Source organism: Pinus tabuliformis, chromosome Q (assembly GCF_031772625.1).
Source record: "Pinus tabuliformis cultivar Carrire ecotype Pingquan chromosome Q, CPIR1, whole genome shotgun sequence".
NCBI lineage: Eukaryota > Viridiplantae > Streptophyta > Pinopsida > Pinales > Pinaceae > Pinus > Pinus tabuliformis.
Genome location: NC_142296.1, coordinates 1019674680 through 1019694485, shown reverse-complemented (window position 1 = coordinate 1019694485; position 19806 = coordinate 1019674680). Strand labels below are relative to the sequence as shown.

The window sequence follows — 19806 nt, the reverse complement described above, 5'->3', positions numbered from 1 at the left end:
ATCAGGCCTCATTTTTGTTTTTTCTTGTAAACTTTTATATACGCACCTTTGTCAGGTTACAGAAGCGTATACATGCTTGTTTCTCTGAACTGAAGCCGCGTATATGCGGGTTTATTTTTACTGAAGCGCATGTACACGAAAATCTGTAGAGACACAGTCATGTATACATTTGTTTTGCATGATTTTTTCAAGTCTTTTTATCTGAAAAGATTTGTTTCTTGGCCTGTGTGCTTCCTGAGTGGTCAGTTTCTGCTTTCATATTTTAGTTTTTCAGCGAGCCTACTGTTTCGAGTTCTCTCCTGCTTTGAAGAGTTTTTGGTCTCGGTTTGCTTTATAGTGAGTGTTATCATTTGTGTTTGAACACACAAGGCTTCTTGTAGAGGCTCTTTATTTTTCTGTTTTTCTGGAACAAAAGATTTCTTGCAATCGTTGTGTCAAACTTCATTTTTATGGTTTGCTTGCTTTGCTTCCCGTTAAGTTTGTGGCCATTCACTTCTTCTTGCTTTTTGAAAGTTGTTGTTGACAAATTTGAAAGTGTGCTTTTCCTGATTTCTTGATCAGTGTCTTTAACCTCTTTTTTCTGCTTTTGGATCATTTAGTACATCTTGAAACATCTATTTTGTTAAGTTTTCATTCATGTTGAATTGACAAACTTGCAAAGTTTCCTGGTTGTTTGTTTTCGGTCTTTGAGTCTTTGGTAGCATTTTGAGTACTTCCAAAAATTTGCTTTTATTGCTTTTTTGAAAAAGAAAAGTCCCTCAGAACCATTGTTTTTCTTTTCTTTAGCCAAGTTTTTGGTTCCTTTTTCATTTTTTGAAAGTGAATTGTGATCTTTTGCGATCTGTCCTTCTTGCTTGGAGAGAATTTTTGCATTCAAGATTTATATTATCTTCAATACTTAAGTTGGCTTATTAATCATTATAAACAATTGCTTTCATTTTTAGAGTGATTTAGGATCTTTCATTTTCATTACACCTTGCATTAGGATAGTGTTGCATTGTTAAAGCATTAGTAATCTTTTTAGTTTTTGCGTGTGTGAAGTGTGTTGCAAGAAAGGAAAAGAAAAAGTTTTTTCTTTATAAAATTTTCGTAGAACCCAAGTAGAAGTTGCTTTTCATCGAAAGGAAAATGATTGCATTCATGTAGTTACTTTTTCTTTGATTTTGGTTGAGTCATACACACATCATTAGTTGCACTCCCATACCCTTGAGTTAAAAGAACAACCTTTACAATCAAGCGTAATTAAAATAAACTAGAACTTTTTTGTATTATCAATAAGTACACCAACAAGTTTTAGGTTATTTAGGGCCTTGGATTAGGCGAGAGGAGAGTAAACTCTCCAAGGCCACACTAAATTGTAAAACATAGAAGTCTGATTAAAGAGCGAAATCCAAAAGCGTTAGGGAGATCGGGAAAGCTCCGTGACTGGGAGTTAATCATGAGGGTTTTTGAAGATAAGGATGAGAGATACCCCCTCGTTTACTTGTCAGACCTTACCTCACGACTGTTCCGACCGGCTTCTAATACGAGTTGGTGTCTTTAGTTGCCTATCCTAGGGATCTACATAGGTGGCTGCGGAGGGGAATCCCGTGGCACATGAGGTTGACGTTGCATCACGTTTAGCAGTACTTCTGGAGGGCACCCTTGCGAAGCTTGGGGGCTTGCACAGGCAAAGGCTGTTGTATGGAGGTTAGCGTAACTACCTATGATACCTTCGTTGATAGGCCTGGGTCGTCATTATCCCAGACTATCTTCGGAAGGTCCCTTAATTTACTTTCTTGTATTTTGGTGTCCGGTCCTCATCACCTGGAGTGGAAATACTTGGAAGTTTCTTGATTGGTTGTATCTTTAGGGACTTTATAGTTGAGTTCTCTTTGCTCCTTGTATATAGTTGGCTTTAGGTATTTTTGTCTGGTCACTTTTGGACTTTAGATTCTGAGTGACTGACTTACTGCTCCGCCAATCTTGAAAGACTTTTTGATCTTTCTTTTGAAGGTTGTGGAGTTGCCTCCTCAAGGGAAAAGGTTTTGATTGTTCATCTATCTTCCTTGAAAAGTCATTTGTACATTCCCATAAGGGAAGAGTCTGCGAATTAGTTAGATATGGCCAATATTCATGTGGAAACCAACCAAGGTACCCTCCCAAAAGGGCATCCTTGTGCTTTTCCTTTCTTTGGAAACATTGGTACTCCCTTGATGGCCACTTTGAATATTCCTGGATTGAATGTTGGACTACCGGTTTGGCCGTGGTCCACTCCAAATATTCCTGATGTTCTTGAAGATTCTTAGAAGAATGATTTATTTCAGGGACATCGTATGGATGTTAATTTTTCATCTTCTTTCAAAGAGAAATTTGAGATTCCTTTTTCTCCTCCTTCTTGTAATAAGAAATATAAAAAGAGGAGAAAGAGGAAGACGAAGAAGAAGAATAATTCTATCCATCCATCATCAACCTCTGCGAGTCATGTTGAAGATGAGCCTTTAGCCGCTGCAAGTCATGCTGGGGGCACAAGTCTAGTCACTACAAGTCATACCAGCAATTCATCTTCAACCTCTGCCAGTCATGTTGGAGATGAGCCTTCAGTCGTTGCAAGTCATGCTGGGGGCACAAGTCTAGTCATTGCGAGTCATACTAGAAAATCATCATCAACCTCTGCAAGTCATGTTGAATATCAACCTTCAGCCGCTGCAAGTCATGCTGGGGGCATAAGTCTAGTCACTGCAAGTCATACTAGCAAGGAGTCACCGACCTCTGCAAGTCATGTTCAAGACTCTCCGCAAACCACTGCTAGTCATGTTGGCGGAATGGAGGTTGATAAGAAACCTGGATGTAGAAGTTTTAAACCTAAGTTCCCTTGTAAGATATGCAAGGGAGACCATCTTACTCATTTATGCCCTGGTATTCCAGAGGTACAAAGGATATGGTCCGAGTCTAAAAGTTCTTCCACTCCTGGATCTGATATGGTTTCTCATTAATCCCATCAACCATTGGTTGATAACGTGGTAGAGCCAGTGCAATCTCTGGCTAATTACACTCCTCTTTTGTAGGGTGAAGTGCCTAACAAAAGAGTTTGTTTGATTTCTAGTACAAATTCTTCTGGTATAGGGGGCATTCCGGTTGCTTTGTATATTCCCCCTCGAAGTTCTAGGAGAGTTTCCTTTGATTGGGATAGTCTTGTTGAGCCTCGTCGTCCCTCTGCTGCACCTTTCCAAATAAGTTTCTGAGTTAATTCCACAAACGTCTATCGGTGTATGGTGGATGAAGGATCTTCTGCAAGTATTATATCCTCTTTGACTTGGAAAGCTTTGGGTTCTCCAAAGTTGTTGACAACTCAGAGTCAGTTGTTAGCCTATGATAGAAGACCTGGTGAATCTATGGGTGTTCTTCCTCAATTTCCTATTACTTTAGGTGGGAAGACTGTCTTAATCGATATGATGGTGGTTGATAGCCCGTTAGACTTTAATATGCTACTTGGGCGTGATTATGTCTATGTTATGAATGCCGTGGTGTCTTCACTCTTCCGAGTGATGTGTTTTCCTCATAAAGGGAATATTATCACTATTGGTCAGCTTGCATTTGATAATTACCACCCTAATTCGAATTTTCTGTAGAATACCCCTTGGTTTGTTCCAAGTGTTCAAGTAGACTCTACCTCGCCACGGGTGAATTATGTGGCATTGAATCCTCAATGTTCAATCGCTTCTGAGAAGGATCCTTTGACTTATTATTCTCCTTCTTGGGACTTGGTCCCGACAGTTGACCGAGAGATTCTTCCTATAGGGACATGGGACCCCTTAATTCCCTTTGTTGATCCTTGTAGTTCTCATGACTTCTCAGAACTTGATTTTCCTTCACAGGAGGAACTCTTTGAAGCCATGAGTTTCGACTACCAAAGGAGTCCTTATCCTGAGCCCTGCAAGGGGTTTGTCCAGAAGAACTATTATGCATAAGCCGCAAGGTTGCGTGGTTCCCTGTACCATATTGTATATATAAGGTACACATTTTCAAGTTTTGTATTCTATAACACAAGATTTTATATGAAGTTTATATGTGGGATGTATTAACTTCTTGTCTAGTGTTCCTATTTATGTTTATAAAACTTGGAAGATTTCTCCTTTGGGAATTGTTATGGTTGATCCGTTCAGACAGGTATTGGTTCTCGAAATTGGCATATAGGTTAGGTTTTCACCTGCATTGTGCACTTATCAGTTTCCTTTCCCATTTTTGCCTTAGGATCGACCCCACCAAGTTATGGTGCAGAACCTTCTCATTACTTAGAAGTATCATGACTTGTGTGGTAGAGCCTACCTTATCATGGGTGCCCTAGATAGTACCTTCATGCCACTTGGCACCCATGATGATTTTTTGTTCTTAGGTTCGGGAGTCCTCTCTAGTCCGGCCATGACTTGTGCGTTGAAGACTCATTCCTCTTTGCTTCTTCGCTTCATTTTGGCCTTATACCCTAGAGGTTCCTTTGTGTTGAGTTGTACTACTGCATTGCATATTGACCATTTGCACCTTTTGGCCTTAAGCCAGCTTCACTTGGACTTGTGTTTAAGCCACTTTTTGACCATGTCTTCTGTAAAATCAAACTTGCAATCCCTTAGCTTCTGCAACTTGACACACCTTGAGACCCATGGAAGGAACATCCCTTTGAGTGTCCTTGACCAGTTTCGCCTCCCTGCATTGAGCATAGGAATGTTCCCATCCCAGGAACTAGATCATCTGTTTCACTGACACTCGTTCTTTCCATTGTACTATAGCATTCTTTTATTCTTTTTCCAGCTTAAAGAAAAAGACAAAAAAAATTATATATTCCAAAAAGAGCGGGAATGGGACAATATTTCCATTTATTGTTGGCAGCTAGAGTTAGTCGTGTCGCCCTTGAACAAAGCACTCAAAAGAAAGTCTCTCCTCCATTTGGGTAGGATTTAGTTTGACTTAGGTATGCCTTAACCTTGTTATTGAGTCAGTTCTCCTCCGATTGGTTATCTCTTCCAATCATATGGAGAGTTCGTTCGTGCCTCCTGCATGACGAACTTATATAGAGTCATCATATGCTGCCACATGGTCATCATTGAGTCGTGCTTTTGTTCAAGGGAAGTAAGCCTGAGTCGGCCTCTCTGTGGTGTCTCTTGACCTATTTTTCAGTCGGCCATCCCTGGTTGTCAGTGTCTTGTCTATCATCACATTAGTTATATTGGTCCTTTACTCGTGCCGATTTGAGAAGGTCTCCATTGACTTCTTGTTGGCAGGTCTTGTCCTTATTGATGACGACATCTTGCTCTGAGGACAGGCCTAGAGCCACACCCTGGCCCTATTTTCATTATTGATAGGTCACCTTGTTCTCAACATCGATCAGTATCATGGGTCTTTGACTAAGTGGTTTCCCTTGTGTTCGACATCATCTTTATCACACATTGGGATTCGTGCAGTGCCTTGGTTTCCATTTGACCCTATTGGTGGATTCCTTGCCTCTGTGTCAACTTTCATTATTGGTTGGTTCAGAGGGTTTCTATCATGCGCTAGCTACATCTTTTGTACGCTGAAAATGTGCTTCGATCGGTTTACTACATCTTTTTCGTCCAATTCCTTCCACATTATTGGCCTATGGGTTACACTAATGCTAGATTGATGAAGGATGCCTTAATGCCTTCCTTCTAGTGGATCTTTCCATATCGACTACGACTCATTGCTCTGCAACAAAGGTCTAGAGTCCATTTGGCAATACCTTGGGGTTTGTAGTCATCAGTGGCATATCCTTCGCTATCGAAGTGGGAAACCATCATTGTCTCCTGTTTGATAGATTCTTATAGATGTTCGACTTCAGCTCATCTATTCACACTTGTTAGATTGTACTGGGTACCTTGACTCTCATTATCATTATTGGTTAGTAGTCTTGCGTTTGTTAATGGTACACATCAATGACCGGTAATCAAATGATTTCTCACATGGTTGACTTCAGATCATTTATTCCCATTGTGTAGAAATGTACCACGGCGGTCGGTGAAGACCTCGGGTTGCATCAACATTCTTTGGTTCACTTGACAGTTGCTCCTGTTGCTGCTAGTTGACACCATTCCACATTATATGTTGTAGTCCTTCATAGCGACATCCTATATGCTGGCATCCAAGTTGCAATGTAGTACCATCTTATTCCATCATGTTCATTTGGTACTATTGGGTTTTTGACATTAGTGATCAGCTTCATCTTTCAGCGTCATTTGTCATCTTCTTATATGTGATATTTAGACATGTACTTGTTCGATCGTGATCAGATGATCCATTATGTACTTTCAGTTCCTTATACTTGTATACACAATGGATCCGATTGTACTTGATATGCAGACATGATTTACTTTCTCTGAGCATGGGTATGCCCGCCTCAGACAGTTATTTCTTTCTGATCTTCTTTTGCTGGCTTGGCAGGCTAAAATCTGGTGAAGCCCTTCCTGGTTTTTGACAGGTTTCCTTTCCGTATGCTTAATACATTTCAGCCTTCATGTTTCCCTTTTGACCTCATATATTAGGGGGCCTCTGTTATAGCTCCAAATACCACCTTATGTATTTGTGATGCTTGGTTTATGGCCTAGGGCAACCCCTCCTTCCAGACTTGGTCCAAATATTAAAAAAAATAGTGTTTTACTCCCTGTATGCGACTTTGCCCTGTATTAAACGCGTGTACACGCGGGTCAGTCTATACCCAACCCGCGTATATGTCTTAAAACACTTAAAAAAATTAAATTTCCTTAATTATGGGTGGAGATCACGGGTTTTACCTGTTGATTACCTATTAGTGCTCGTGGCCCAACTGTTCCCAACTAAAAAACTGCTTTGGGAGAAGTATAAAAAGACTTCAATGGGAAGGTCTTAAGGAGGAGAGAAAATAGAGAATTACTTTGTTGAGATTATCCCCTAATCAAGTCTGAAGATCCCTATGCTTCAAGAACTTCCCCAAGTTCAGGAAACCCTTGTTTCCTTGAGAGTTGATATCCTTTAACTTGTGGGAGATATCCTTGTGTTGGTTATGGAAGGAGCCTTTTGAAGACCAGGACTGGATGGACTTGGAGGACGGTTCCGCTTGGAGCTGGAAGAGGAAGACTCAGGTGAACTCTTTCTATGTTTTGATTATAGTTATCTGCAATAAAAGAAACACTATCTTGTTCCTAATATCAACTTTGTTCATGCATCTGATGTTATTGTTATGGTTTATGTATGAATGACTATTTCGATGTATAACTAACCATATATTTATATGTTATAAAGTTGATTTCACTATAATACTTTATCTATATGCTTGCGTGTCTTTGAATTGGTTGTTTTGCAGGTTCAAAGATCGTGAGGAGTTGCATAGGGTTTGAACCCTGGCTGGAACTACCCGAACGAAGGACCCCTAAGTATGTACATCCTCGCATGGTTTTCTCGTTTAAGCATTTTTCCTGAGTTATTTGCTTGTTTCTTGTTGTGGATTACTCCTGCTTTGCTAGGGTTCTGACCCAAATCCCTAGGGGACTTTATCCCTTAACACTAATTGCAACATCTATTGGGTAAGATTCCATACGTTGACATCTATTCTTCATAACAAGCAAGCAGATATCTATGGCACCAAAGTTTAGGAAAGGTGGAAAGCTTAAGAGAATTGAACCTTAAGGAGCTGAGCTTGTTGATGCTAATCAAAGTGTTAGAAGACTATTTATTCAAGCAAGCTGGTATCCACTCTACACTAGGTTAGGAGGCTCACATCAAGGTGTAGCCCAAGATTTTGCTCAAACCTTCAATGGACAGGAATCTACCATCTTTGGTTTCAAATTGCAGGTTTCAGAACAGTCAATTGTAGAAGATTTTAACCTTCCTTGGGAAGGAGAAGAGTGGTTTAAGGGACAACTCATTACAAGAGGAGATCTCAATGCTTTTATTAGAGATGAATACAGAGATCCTAACTGGGCCAAAGGAATTCCCAACAATTATCTTAAGAAGGAATGGGAAGAAACAATCAAACTGGTTAAGATTTTTCTCACTTGTGAGAGAAGGTATACAATAGTATTTCTTTACCATATGAGGTTTCTTTTTCATTTTGAAGGTATGAGGACTCTTAATCTACCCTATTTCATATTGAAGAGCCTAACCAAAATGGCATCCATAATTCAAACACACCAGGAAGCATAAGAATACAGTCTGTATCATCAGGCAATTATCAAGGTTTTGGTTGAAGAAGAACTGAAAAAGAGAAACCAAACTTGGGAACATTTCTTGTTTTACAAGGCAGGCCAACCTGCACCAAATCCCAAAGAAATTGCTAAATCTTCTTCAACATAGGTTCAGATAGAAAGGAATTCAACTACATTAGCTGAAGGAAGTTCCAAAAGAGAGGCAAAGAAGGAAAGTGTAAGCAGAGGTACCAAAAGCAGCAAAGAGAAGCCTTTAACTGCTGAATCTGAAAAGAAAAAGGAGCAAGGTGAAAGCTCTTTTGCCTAGAAAACAAAAAGCATGAAAATGGTTCCTCCTATTAGACCTTTTCCTAAGGTTTACATAAGAACTCAGAGAGGAAAACTTGCAGCTAAAGAGAAATCTAAAGCACAGGTGTTTCCTGAAATTCCGGAAGCACATGAACAACAACAAGAAAACCAGCCTATTGATTCTGATGAGGAATTGCTGAGAGAAGCAGGGTATAAAAGGACCAGTAAAAACAAGAAAGAAGAAATAAAACCAGTTGCTAGAGCTAGGAGGAGACATACTAGGGAAAGAAACAAATACAGACTGAAATCAAAAGCCCTAAATAATCCTAGTTTACTGACTGAAGTAATAGTCATAGAAGAACAACATACAAAGTTGCAGACTGAGGATCCTTCAATTACAGAAATCAAAAGATCTTTGAAGAAGCAAAGAGGTAAAGCTCCCATGGACCAGCCATCAGAGCCTTCCAAAAGAAGAAAGGTCCAAAAAGAAGCAGAAAAGAAAGAGACCATCATCAAAGAAGAAACAACCAAAATCACAAGGTCAAAATCTGCTGCCAGAAATAAAACAAACTTGGATAAACTTGCAAAGGCTGCAGCTCACATGAAATGAAAGGGTAATTTTCCTTAAAAAATACCTTTTTGCATATTAAGTCAAAGTTTTGAATGTGAAGATTAAAGCTCAGAATATCCAAGCATATACAGGTGTTTCGAAGTATTTTCTGTTAAAATGTTGAAGTTAAAACGTTATCCTATCGAAAATTCTGGAAGTGTTTCCAGTTTTTTTTCGCTACTACAGGTATTACTAGAATTTTCAGTAGCACCTATTTCAACAAAAATATACAGTTGTCAGCAGAAAACCTCCAGGCCAGTTTTGGAAAGACAACAACCCATAACAATATGGATAAGGAAAATGATGGATATGAGATAGTTATGAGGTTGTTGAAGGTTGTATTTAATGAAGCCATATGGTCATTTAATAGTCAAGACCATAAAGAGAAAAATCAGCAGCAAAAGGGGCAGCTAGTCAATTTTTCCAACAACCAAGTGTCATTTTTCCTCTTCTTCTCATCTACACCTGTACTTTTTATTGAAATTTGATGGGAGATATTTTTAATATCTAAAAGACACCTATGTAACAAGGAAATAGTGGAGCCACCAATTTAGGAGAGTTGGAGTTGGTGCCCCTCTCTTTATATATATCTTTTGTAAATATCATTTTAGGGTTGAATTTTGGTTTACCTGAAGGCTCAGCTTAATAAAATAGCTTCTTCTACACTTCATGTTGGAGGATTTTGTGATTCAAGTTATATCTAATGTGTGGTTTGTCTCTTTCCTTGTTCCAATTTTCTGAATTACAAATTTGCAGTAGATAGTATAGTATGATTGAGAATCAATAAGAGGATATGATGATGACTTATCTACTATCCAATTTTCTGTAAATTATAATATATGTTCAAGTAGAACTTGTTAGTGAAGGTTTCACAAAGGATTTGTGAGATACTTTATAAATGTTTTTACTTTCTAGTTGTTGTCTCCCTTGTCAAGCCTATTTTAATCTTTTAAATGATAAATTACAGCAGCTAGTATGGTATGAGTGAGAAATCATTAAGAGGATCTAATGATGACTTATCTACTATCCAGTTTTTTGTAAATCATAATATCATTTCAAGTAGAAATTGTTAGTGAAGGTTTCACAAAGGATTTGTGAAATACTTTATACTTTTTCTTACTTTCTAACTGTTATTTTCGTTGCTAAGAAACTGAGTTTGTTACAAGGCTGTTTATGTAGTTGAAGTGACTGTCTTAAGATACTCAGTTTCTTAGGATATTTATCAGCTAGCTGTTCTCTTTCCTATGCTCCCTTATATTACTCACTTAACCACGCAATTTATGCTTTCCACAACTTGCCAAATGAATGAAAGTTAAAGAGGAAAACCATCATTTCAAAAACTCCTTCAGAAGCCATCCTACCACTCAAAAAATCCTTTTAAATTTTGAAATGAAATCATGATGTGTAAGGCTTACTCCTTTTGCGGTCTAGGAGTAACTCCTTGCGCTAACATCTTTGGCGCCATTGCATGGGAGGCGAATTGAAGTTTATCCCTTGGTAAATGATAAAGTTATAAGTATGGTTCTGAGGTGTACAGTTCCAACTGTCTTTTTAGACTGCTTTACACCTGGCGACTCCATTGTTGAAGTTCTGGCTCCAAGAAAGGCTAGAACCAGGGCAAACCCATATTCTCCTTTGAAAAACCAAGTCCCTGATCCTGAGAAGCTAATCAAGAAAAATATTAAGTGAAAGATTGCTTCTTCTGCTTCTAGTTTTTCAAAATCTCTTCCTGAAAGGGTACAACAAATTCTGTCTCCTGATTTTACAAAAATTTATGTACCTCTCTCATTTTCTAGTCAACAAATAGTCTCTACATCTAGTGTTGGTGCTTTCTCATCTACTGTTCAAAATCCTCCAATTGTTATTCAACAAATCCTAGTAACCCACACAGTGGCAGGTCCTAATCCACCCCCAAACCGAATGGATGCAATTGTTGCTGCTAGGTATGCTCCTTTAGTTTTATCTTAGCCTATGAATGCGTTACATGCATGAGATTATATCAAGTATATGCCTAAATTTAATGGTGAAGGGGAGGTAACAGCTAAAGAACATCTTGTTGATTTTTATGCTTATGCTGATAATCTGAACATTGAGCATGAAGATGTTTGGATGAGAGTTTTTGTTCAGAGCCTTGAGGGTGATGTAAGGAAATGGTTCAGATCTTTGACAACTGGTAGCATCACTGGAATTGAAGTCCTAGATGATACATTTTTAAGAAAATGGGGTGACAAGAAATATTTTTTGTATTATATCACATAATTTGGTGCAATCAAAAGAAAAGAAGGAGAATAAATTTATAATTTTGCTAAGAGATTCAATAAAATGTATAGAAAGATACCTACTGAAATCAAGCCTATTGAAGCTTCAGCTAAAATCACTTATGCTGGTGCTTTTGATCTTGAATTTTGTTTATTGTTGAGAGAAAGAAGATCTGCTACGCTATCACAAATGCAGGACAATGTACTGGATGTAGAATCAAATATAGTAGCAGCTAATAGACTTAGAGGAGGGATTGACAGAGAGAAAAGAAAGCAAAAAGCCGAAGTTTCTACTTCAGGAACTTCTGACATAGATCCTAAGCTATATGAGCTTACCAAGATGGTCAAATCATTGACTACCGATATTTCTAAGTTGTAGATGGAAGTGAGACCATCTACTACCAGAAATGTTTCATTTGTTTTGCCAAATAGACAACAGTTTAGAAGACCTAATGCTCCTCAAATATTGCAGAGAGAAAGAAGAGATGCTTATGATCAAAAGGTGCAGCCTCCTTTGTAGAATGTTATATTTGAAGATGAAGAAGAAGTTGAAGGGTTGGAGAGAGGTGCTGATATAAATTGTCTTAGAGACAAAGAAGGGATGATTCATCTTACACAAGCAAAGTATGAAGACTTCATCTCATATACTCAGAATAATGAAGTGAGTCCTAATCATTCCACGATTGCAGCTGATCATCAAAGTAGATACAATCTTAGATAAAAGAAAATTGATGAAACTTCTAAGCCTGTTGCACAACCAAAGAAGAATAAAGATGCAGTTAAAATTTCAACGGAAAAACCTGGCAGACCGGAAATTCTGGTAGCATCTGATATTCCAGCACAAAAACAAGTGACCGAACCCAACAAACCGGAAATTCTGGTAGCGTCTGATTTTCTTTCACTTGAGGTAAAAATTGCTCACAAACCACATTCTGCCTTCAATTTTGAAAATGAGATTCAGAAAATCAAGATTCCTGTTCCCCTTGTAGAACTCATGAAAAATCAAGATTTCAAAAATACTTTTATGAAAGCTTTTTAGCCTTCACCGACTGAAGTAGTCTCTGATTTGTTAACCTTCAAGATTTTAAGCCCACTATTATTTTAGGTCCATTGGTAGAAGACATAGATGACTCTACCCCTCTCTTCTATCTATCTCTGAATATTCATGAAAAGACCCTGCATAACTATCTTATGGACTCTGGAGCTTCACATAATTTGATGCCCAAGGTAGTTATGGATGAACTAGGTCTTGAGATAACTAGAGAGTACCAAGATCTATATTCTTTTGATTCTCGGAAAGTCCAAGGCATTGGTGTCATCAAAGACCTTGCAGTAAGTCTTTTTCAGTTACCAATGAGAGGGATGGTAATGGATATTGTTGTAGCTGATATCCCTCCCATATTTGGCATGTTACTTTCTAGGTCATGGATTAAAAGGTTGGGAGGAACCTTGAAAATGGATTTAACTTATGCTACTATTCCTGTTTTTGGAGGAGAACAAAGAAGACTTTACATAGAAGCTCAACTAGCATATATCATTAGTGACAACAAAGACCCTACTAATAATCTGATATATGCTAGAACAAATGGAGCAGGTTCAAGCATGTACATCTAGATGACTCTGTCTTGCCTACAGAAAATTTTCAGATTTTAAAACTTGCTAAAAATCAAATCAGTCATGAAGGATCAAAGGTATGGAAAATGTTTTTTAACGACTCATGTTCCAAAGAAGGTGTTGGTGTATGGATTGTTCTTATTTCTCCTTTGAAGGAAAGTTCCACTTTTTCTTTCAAACTTGAATTTGAGACAACTAATAATGTGGATGAATATGAAGCTCTGTTAATTGGTTTAGGAAATGAAAAGATATGAATTTATCCGAAATTTCTGTTTTTGGAGATCCTGAACTTATTATTCAACAAAATACAAATGTTTATCAAACTAAGCATCCGAGACTAAGAGATTACTGGAATGAAGTATGGGACATTGTAGAAGACTCCTTCTTGGCCTTTAACATTGCTTTTGTTCAAAGAGAAAGTAATAGTCTAGCCGATTCACTCTCTATTTCAGCCAGCTCATTCAAAATTCCAATGCCTATAAAGTTGAAATATGAAGTGGAAGTTAGGTTTAGACCTAGAATTCCTGATAATGTTAAGCATTGGAAAGTTTTTGAAGATGACCAGAGATCAGAAAATTCATTGAAGTTGCTGAAGAGTTTGTTGTTCTAAATATTGATAAAGAAGAAGACCTAACACAAGTTGGTGTTGATCATCAAGATTCTAGAAATCTAAAAAAACAAATTGCTAATCAACCTATCATACTACCAATCATATTCCCATGGGGTTAATTCCACTTGAGAGACTTTTTGATTAGAATGATGTTGTAGTCAAGCCACAGCTAGATGAAGCAGATTTTGAATTAGAAGATTACAACTTGGTTACAACACAAGAACCAAGGTGTATGAAGTTGTCAAAAGCTTTACTAGATGAAATAAAGATGGAATATCACAAGTTGTTTTGTGAATTTGTTGATGTTTTTGCTTGGAAATATGAATACATTAAGACATATGATACATCTATCATTGAGCATAGAATACCATTGAAAGATGGTACTAAACCTTTACGGCAGAAGTTAAGGCAAATCAATTCACTATTGCTACCAGTGATGGAAAAGGAAGTGAAGAAACTGTTGGATGTTAAAGTCATTATTCCACTGAGATACTCAGATTGGGTTGCCAATCTAGTGCTAGTAAGAAAGAAAAGTGGTGAAATCAGATTATGTGTGGATTTCAGAAATCTTAACAAAAGCTCCAAGAAAGATAACTTTCCATTTCCGAAGATGGAGCATATTCTTCAAAAGGTAACTCGGTCAGACAAAATTTCCATGTTAGATGGTTTTTCTGGGTATAATCAAATATCTGTTTGGCCAGAAGATCGACAGAAGACATCATTCACTACTCCTTGGGGTACATTCATGTATGCAAATATGCCATTTGGGCTCATGAATGCTAGAGCTACTTTCTAATGCGCTATGGACTTCTCATTCATTGGATAAAAGGACAAGTTCTTGGTCATCTATTTGGATGACATTACTATTTTTTCAGCTTCAGATCAAGAACACCTTCAACAATTGAGACAAGTATTTGTTAAATGTAGAAAATATGGTATATCCTTGAATATGAAGAAGCCTCATTTTTTTCTCAAAGAAGGTAAGATGCTGGGTCACATAGTTTCTAAAAATGGAGTGAGGATTGATCCAAAAAGAGTGATTGCAATTCAAGATTTAACACTTCCAAGATCCAAGAAAGAGATTCAATCTTTCCTTGGTAAGATCAATTTTCTCAGGAGATTCATCCTAAATTTTGCTGAAGTGGTGAAACATATTACTTGTATGCTAAGGAAGGACAAAGAAGTCAAGTGGTGAGTTGAATCTAGAAATTCATTTGAGTTGATAAAAAAGTCTATCATTGAAGCACCTCAATTGGTAAGTCCTGAATATTCAAAACCTTTCTTAATCTTCTAATTTGCTTCTTAAGACACCATTGCTAATGTTTTGTTACAAAAAGATTCAGAAAATAAAGAAGCGCCCATAGCATTTTTCAGCAGAGCTCTTAGAGATGGAGAATTAAAGTATGAAATGTTGGAAAAGCATGCTTATGCATTAGTTAAAGCTCTGAAATATTTTAGAGTTTATATTCTGCATGCTCAAGTGATAGCCTATGTCCCTTCATCTTCTGTTAGAGAGACACTGGTTCAGCCTGATATTGATGGAAAGAGAAGTAAATGGGTGACTAAAGTTCTTGAATTTGATTTAGAGAAAAAGCCTACTAAACTAATAAAAGGTCAAGGATTAGCTAAACTACTTGTTGAAGAAAATTGTAAGGTGTTGGGTTTGAATTTCATGGATGATAATCTAGAAGGGAAAATTTCAGAACCTAATGACAACATGACAGTAGATTCAAAGCTTGCTGAGTGTAGCTGGTACAAAGATGTTATTTATTTTCTGAAATATTTTAAACCTCCTCCAGATTATGATAAAAGCAGAGTGAGATCGTTGAAGTTGAAAACCATTAAGTATTGCATCAAGGATAATTGTTTTTATTGGAAAGATCCTACAAGAGTTTTGTTGAGATGCAGTGACCCAGAGGAATCTAGAACGGTCAGCTAGTTATTTTTGGCCTAGCTTATTTTCTGATGTATGTGCTGAGGTGAGAGCTTTTGAAAAATGTCAAAGGTTCACTGGTAAAAAACATTTGAAGTCTTTACCTCTCAAGCCCATAATTGTTTCTGCACCTTTCCAACAATGGGGATTAGATTTCGTTGGTGAAATTCATCCACCTTCAAGTGGGCCGTATCGTTGGATTCTTGTAGCTACTGATTACTTCACCAAATGGATTGAACCAATACCTACCAGGAATACCACTCATAAATTTATCATTAAATTTCTGGAAGGAATCATAACCATATTTGGATGTCCATCAAGACTAGTAGCAGATAATGCCGCTGCTTTTAAAGCCACACCATTGGTAATTTTTTGTGAAGATTATGGTATTCAGCTTACTCATTCTACAACTTACTATCCACAAGGGAATGGTTTAGCTGAATCATCTAATAAAAGTCTAGTAAGAATCATCACCAAGTTGCTGGAGCAAAACAAGGAAGCTTGGGACGCAAAACTCAAATTTGCTTTATGGGCTGATAGGGTGACAATAAAAATGTCTATTAATACATCACCTTTTCAAATGGTTTATGGGATTGATGCTATTTTCCCAGTCCTATTAGCTATTCCTATAGCCAAACTACTGCAAGATCATGAAGCTCAACCAAATGACATGACTAGAAGAATTTATCAGATCATAGAAATGCAACAAAAGAGAGAACAACCATATGATTTGGTAAGAAAATATCAGCAAGCTGTAAAGGAAGTATTTGATAAAGGAACTAAAAAAGAAGATTTTTAGATTGGAGATTTGGTGTTGAAGTGGGATGCACAACACCAAGATCCAGGTAAGCATTCAAAATTTGATGCTTTATGGCTCGGTCCTTTCAAAATCTCAAATGTCTTGCAGAACAATACTTTTGAGTTGTAACATCTTGATGGGACAAAACTATAAGGAGGCCCATTTAATGGGCGCTTTCTCAAAAAATTCTTTTAATAAGGCTATTGGTAGCCTGAGTTCACTATAGATACTAATGTGACTTCATAATAAGACTCCATAGCCCAATGACAAGGCACTTAAACTGCAAAAAAAATTCTTAGAGCCTCGCAGGGAGAGCTCTATCCCCTGTGGAGCCAATGCTAGCACAGTTATAGGCTAAGTCATGAGTAGGTTTTAAATTTTTTATTTTTAAGGATTAATTTTGTAAATTTCAAAAAATTTTAAAATGCTATCAAACTTTCCGGTAGCGCCCGATTTTCTTGTTTAGACAGTCTCCCCTGTTTTTCGAACAGTCTTTCCGTTCTTATTTTATTTCTTGTTTTTTTTTTTAAATTTTCCGATGCTACCGGAATTTCCGGTAGCGTCTCCCGTTTAAAAAAAAATGAAGCGGAAAACGCAACCGTTTTCGATTGTCCACATGTCATAATGGAAAAATGATTAATCCAAATCATAAGATTTTGTGATTAGATAGGTCACAAACTTCAAGTCAAGTCAAGTGGTAGTGGTTAATTGATTTGGTTGATCATATTAGCTAGGTGTCAGTCACAACTATGGCCAATTGTTGCCTACCCCATTGATCTTAAATAAACTCGTGTTTCCAAAGTTAAAATGTGTCTGCAACGCCAGTCTTGGCCATAGGTTTGAATTCCGTCGGCCATTCTTTCTGTTCTGCGTAATACGCTACCGGAATTTCCGGTCAATCCAAATTAAAATAGGAAAATTGCCAGATTTGCAAAAAATCTCATACAACCACCTGTAGTAGATCAGATGGACTCTCCAAAGCAACTCAACTTCATCATTACTATTACATGCTGTTTATTATGACATGAAATCTCATGTAATCATGAAGGATTATATGCATAGGAGATTGAACCAAAACTTCATCTCAAATATTTGAAAATGGAGGAAATTTCACCATTTCGAATTTCTGAAGTGCAACAAAGGAGACAGTGATTGAGGAGGTTAAGAACACATTCCAGATTTTTAGGCAGCCTAATTCAAGCTAATTGCAACATCTGTTGGGTAAGCTTCCATAAGTTGACATCTATTCTATGGCACCAAAGTCTAGGAAAGGTGGAAAGCCTAAGATAATTGAACCTCAAGGAGCTGAGCTTTTTGATGCTAATACAAGTGTTAGAAGATTGTTTATTCAAGCAAGTTGGTATCCAATCTACACCAGGTTAGGAGGCTCACATCAAGGTGTAGCCCAAGAGTTTTCTCAAACCTTCAATGGACAGGAAGCTACCATCTTTAGTTTCAAATTGCAGGTTTCAAAATAGTCAATTGTAGAAGCTTTTAACCTTCCGCAGGAAGGAGAAAAGTGGTTTAAGGGACAACTGATTACAGGAGGAGATCTCAATGCTTTTATTAGAGATGGATACAGAGATACTAACTGGGCCAAAGGAATTCCCAATAATTACCTTAAGAAGGAATGGGAAGAAACAATCAAACTGGTTAAGATTTTTCTCACTTGTGAGAGAAGGTATACAGTAGTATTTCTTTATTTCTTTACCATATGAGGTTTATTTTTCATTTTGCAGGTATGAGGACTCTTAATCTTCCCTTTTTCATATTGAAGAGCCTAACCAAAATGGCATCCAGAATTCAAACACGCCAGGAAGCATCAAAATACAACCTGTATCATGAGGCAATTATCAAGGTTCTGGTTGAAGAAGAGCTGAAAAAGAGAAACCAAACTTGGGAACATTTCTTGTTTTACAGGGCAGGCCAACCTACACCAAAACCCCAAGAAACTACTAAATCTTCTTCAACACAGGTTCAGATATAAAGGACATCAACTACATCATCTGAAGGAAGTTCCAAAAGAAAGGCAAAGAAGGAAAGTGTAAGTAGAGGTACCAAAAGCAGCAAAGAGAAGCCTTTAGCTGCTGAATCTGAAAAGAAAAAGGAACAAGGTGAAATATCTTTTGCCCAAAAACTAAAAGCATGAAAATGGTTCCTCCTGTTAGACCCTTTCCTAAGGTTTACATAAGAACTCGGAAAGGAAAACTTGCAGCTAAAGAGAAATCTAAAGCGTAGGTGTTTCTTGAAATTCCGGAAGCACATGAACAACAACAAGAAAACCAACCTATTGATTCTGATGAAGAATTGCTGAGAGAAGTGGGGTATAAAAGGACCTGTCAAAACAAGAAAGAAGAAATAAAACTAGTTGCTGGAGCTAAGAGCAGACATACTAGGGAAAGAAACAAATACAGACTGAAATCAAAATCCCTAAATAATCCTAGTTTATTGACTGAAGTAATAGTTATAGGAGAACATCATACAGGGTTGCAGACTGAGGATCTTTCAATTGCAGAAATCAGAAGATTTTTGAAGAAGCAAAGAGGTAAGGCTCACATGGACCAACCATCAGAGCCTTCCAAAAGAAGAAAGGTCCAAAAATAAGCAGAAAAGAAAGAGACCATCATTAAAGAAGAAACAACCAAAATCACAAGGTCAAAATATGATGCCAGAAATAAAACAAACTTGGATAAACTTGCAGAGGCTGCAACTCACATGAAATGAAAGGGTAATCTTCCTTAAAAAATGCCTTTTTTCATATTAAGTCAAAGTTTTGAATGTGAAGATTAAAGCTCAGAATATCCAAGCATATACAAGTGTTTCAAAGTATTTTTTGTTAAAATGTTGAAGTTAAAATGTTATGCTATTGAAAATTCTGGAAGTGTTTCCAGTTTTTTTCGCTATTACAGGTATTATCGAAATTTCTGGTAGCACCTGTTTCAATAGAAATATACAACTGTCAGTAGAAAACCTCTGGGCCAATTTTGGAAAGACAACAACCCATAACAATATGGATAAGGAAAATGATGGATATGAGATAGTTATGAGGTTGTTGAAGGCTATATTTAATGAAGCCATATGGTCATTTAATAGTCAAGACCATAAAGAGAAAAACCAACAACAAAAGAGGCAGCCAGTCAATTTTTCTAGCAGGCAAGTGTCATTTTTCCTTTTCTTCTCATCTACACCTGTACTTTCTGCTGCAATTCGATGGGAGATATTTTTTTATCTAAAAGACACCTATGTGACAAGGAAATGGTGGAACCACAAATTTAGGAGAGTTGGAGTTGGTGCCCCTCTCTCTATATATATCTTTTGTAAATATCATTTCAGGGTTGGATTTTGGTTCACTTGAAGACTCAGCTTAATAAAATAGTTTTTTCTGCACTTCATGCTGGAGGATTTTGTGATTCAAGTTATATCTAATATGTAGTTTGTCTATTTCCTTGTTCCAACTTTCTGAATTATAAATTTACAGTAACTAGTATAGTATGAGTGAGAATCATTAAGATGATCTGATGATGAC

At 37.3% G+C, this 19806-nt stretch overlaps 1 protein-coding gene across 1 annotated transcript; it reads left to right on the top strand.

Moving 5' to 3' along the window:
- Nucleotides 1-14158: 14158 nt before the first annotated feature.
- On the top strand, nucleotides 14159-16280 carry LOC149222959 (uncharacterized). Its single transcript, XM_089387737.1, has 4 exons — nucleotides 14159-14285; nucleotides 14424-14528; nucleotides 14856-15393; nucleotides 15554-16280. Exons 1-4 carry the CDS (start codon nucleotides 14159-14161, stop codon nucleotides 16278-16280), a joined length of 1497 nt encoding a protein of 498 aa, XP_089243863.1.
- Nucleotides 16281-19806: the final 3526 nt, after the last annotated feature.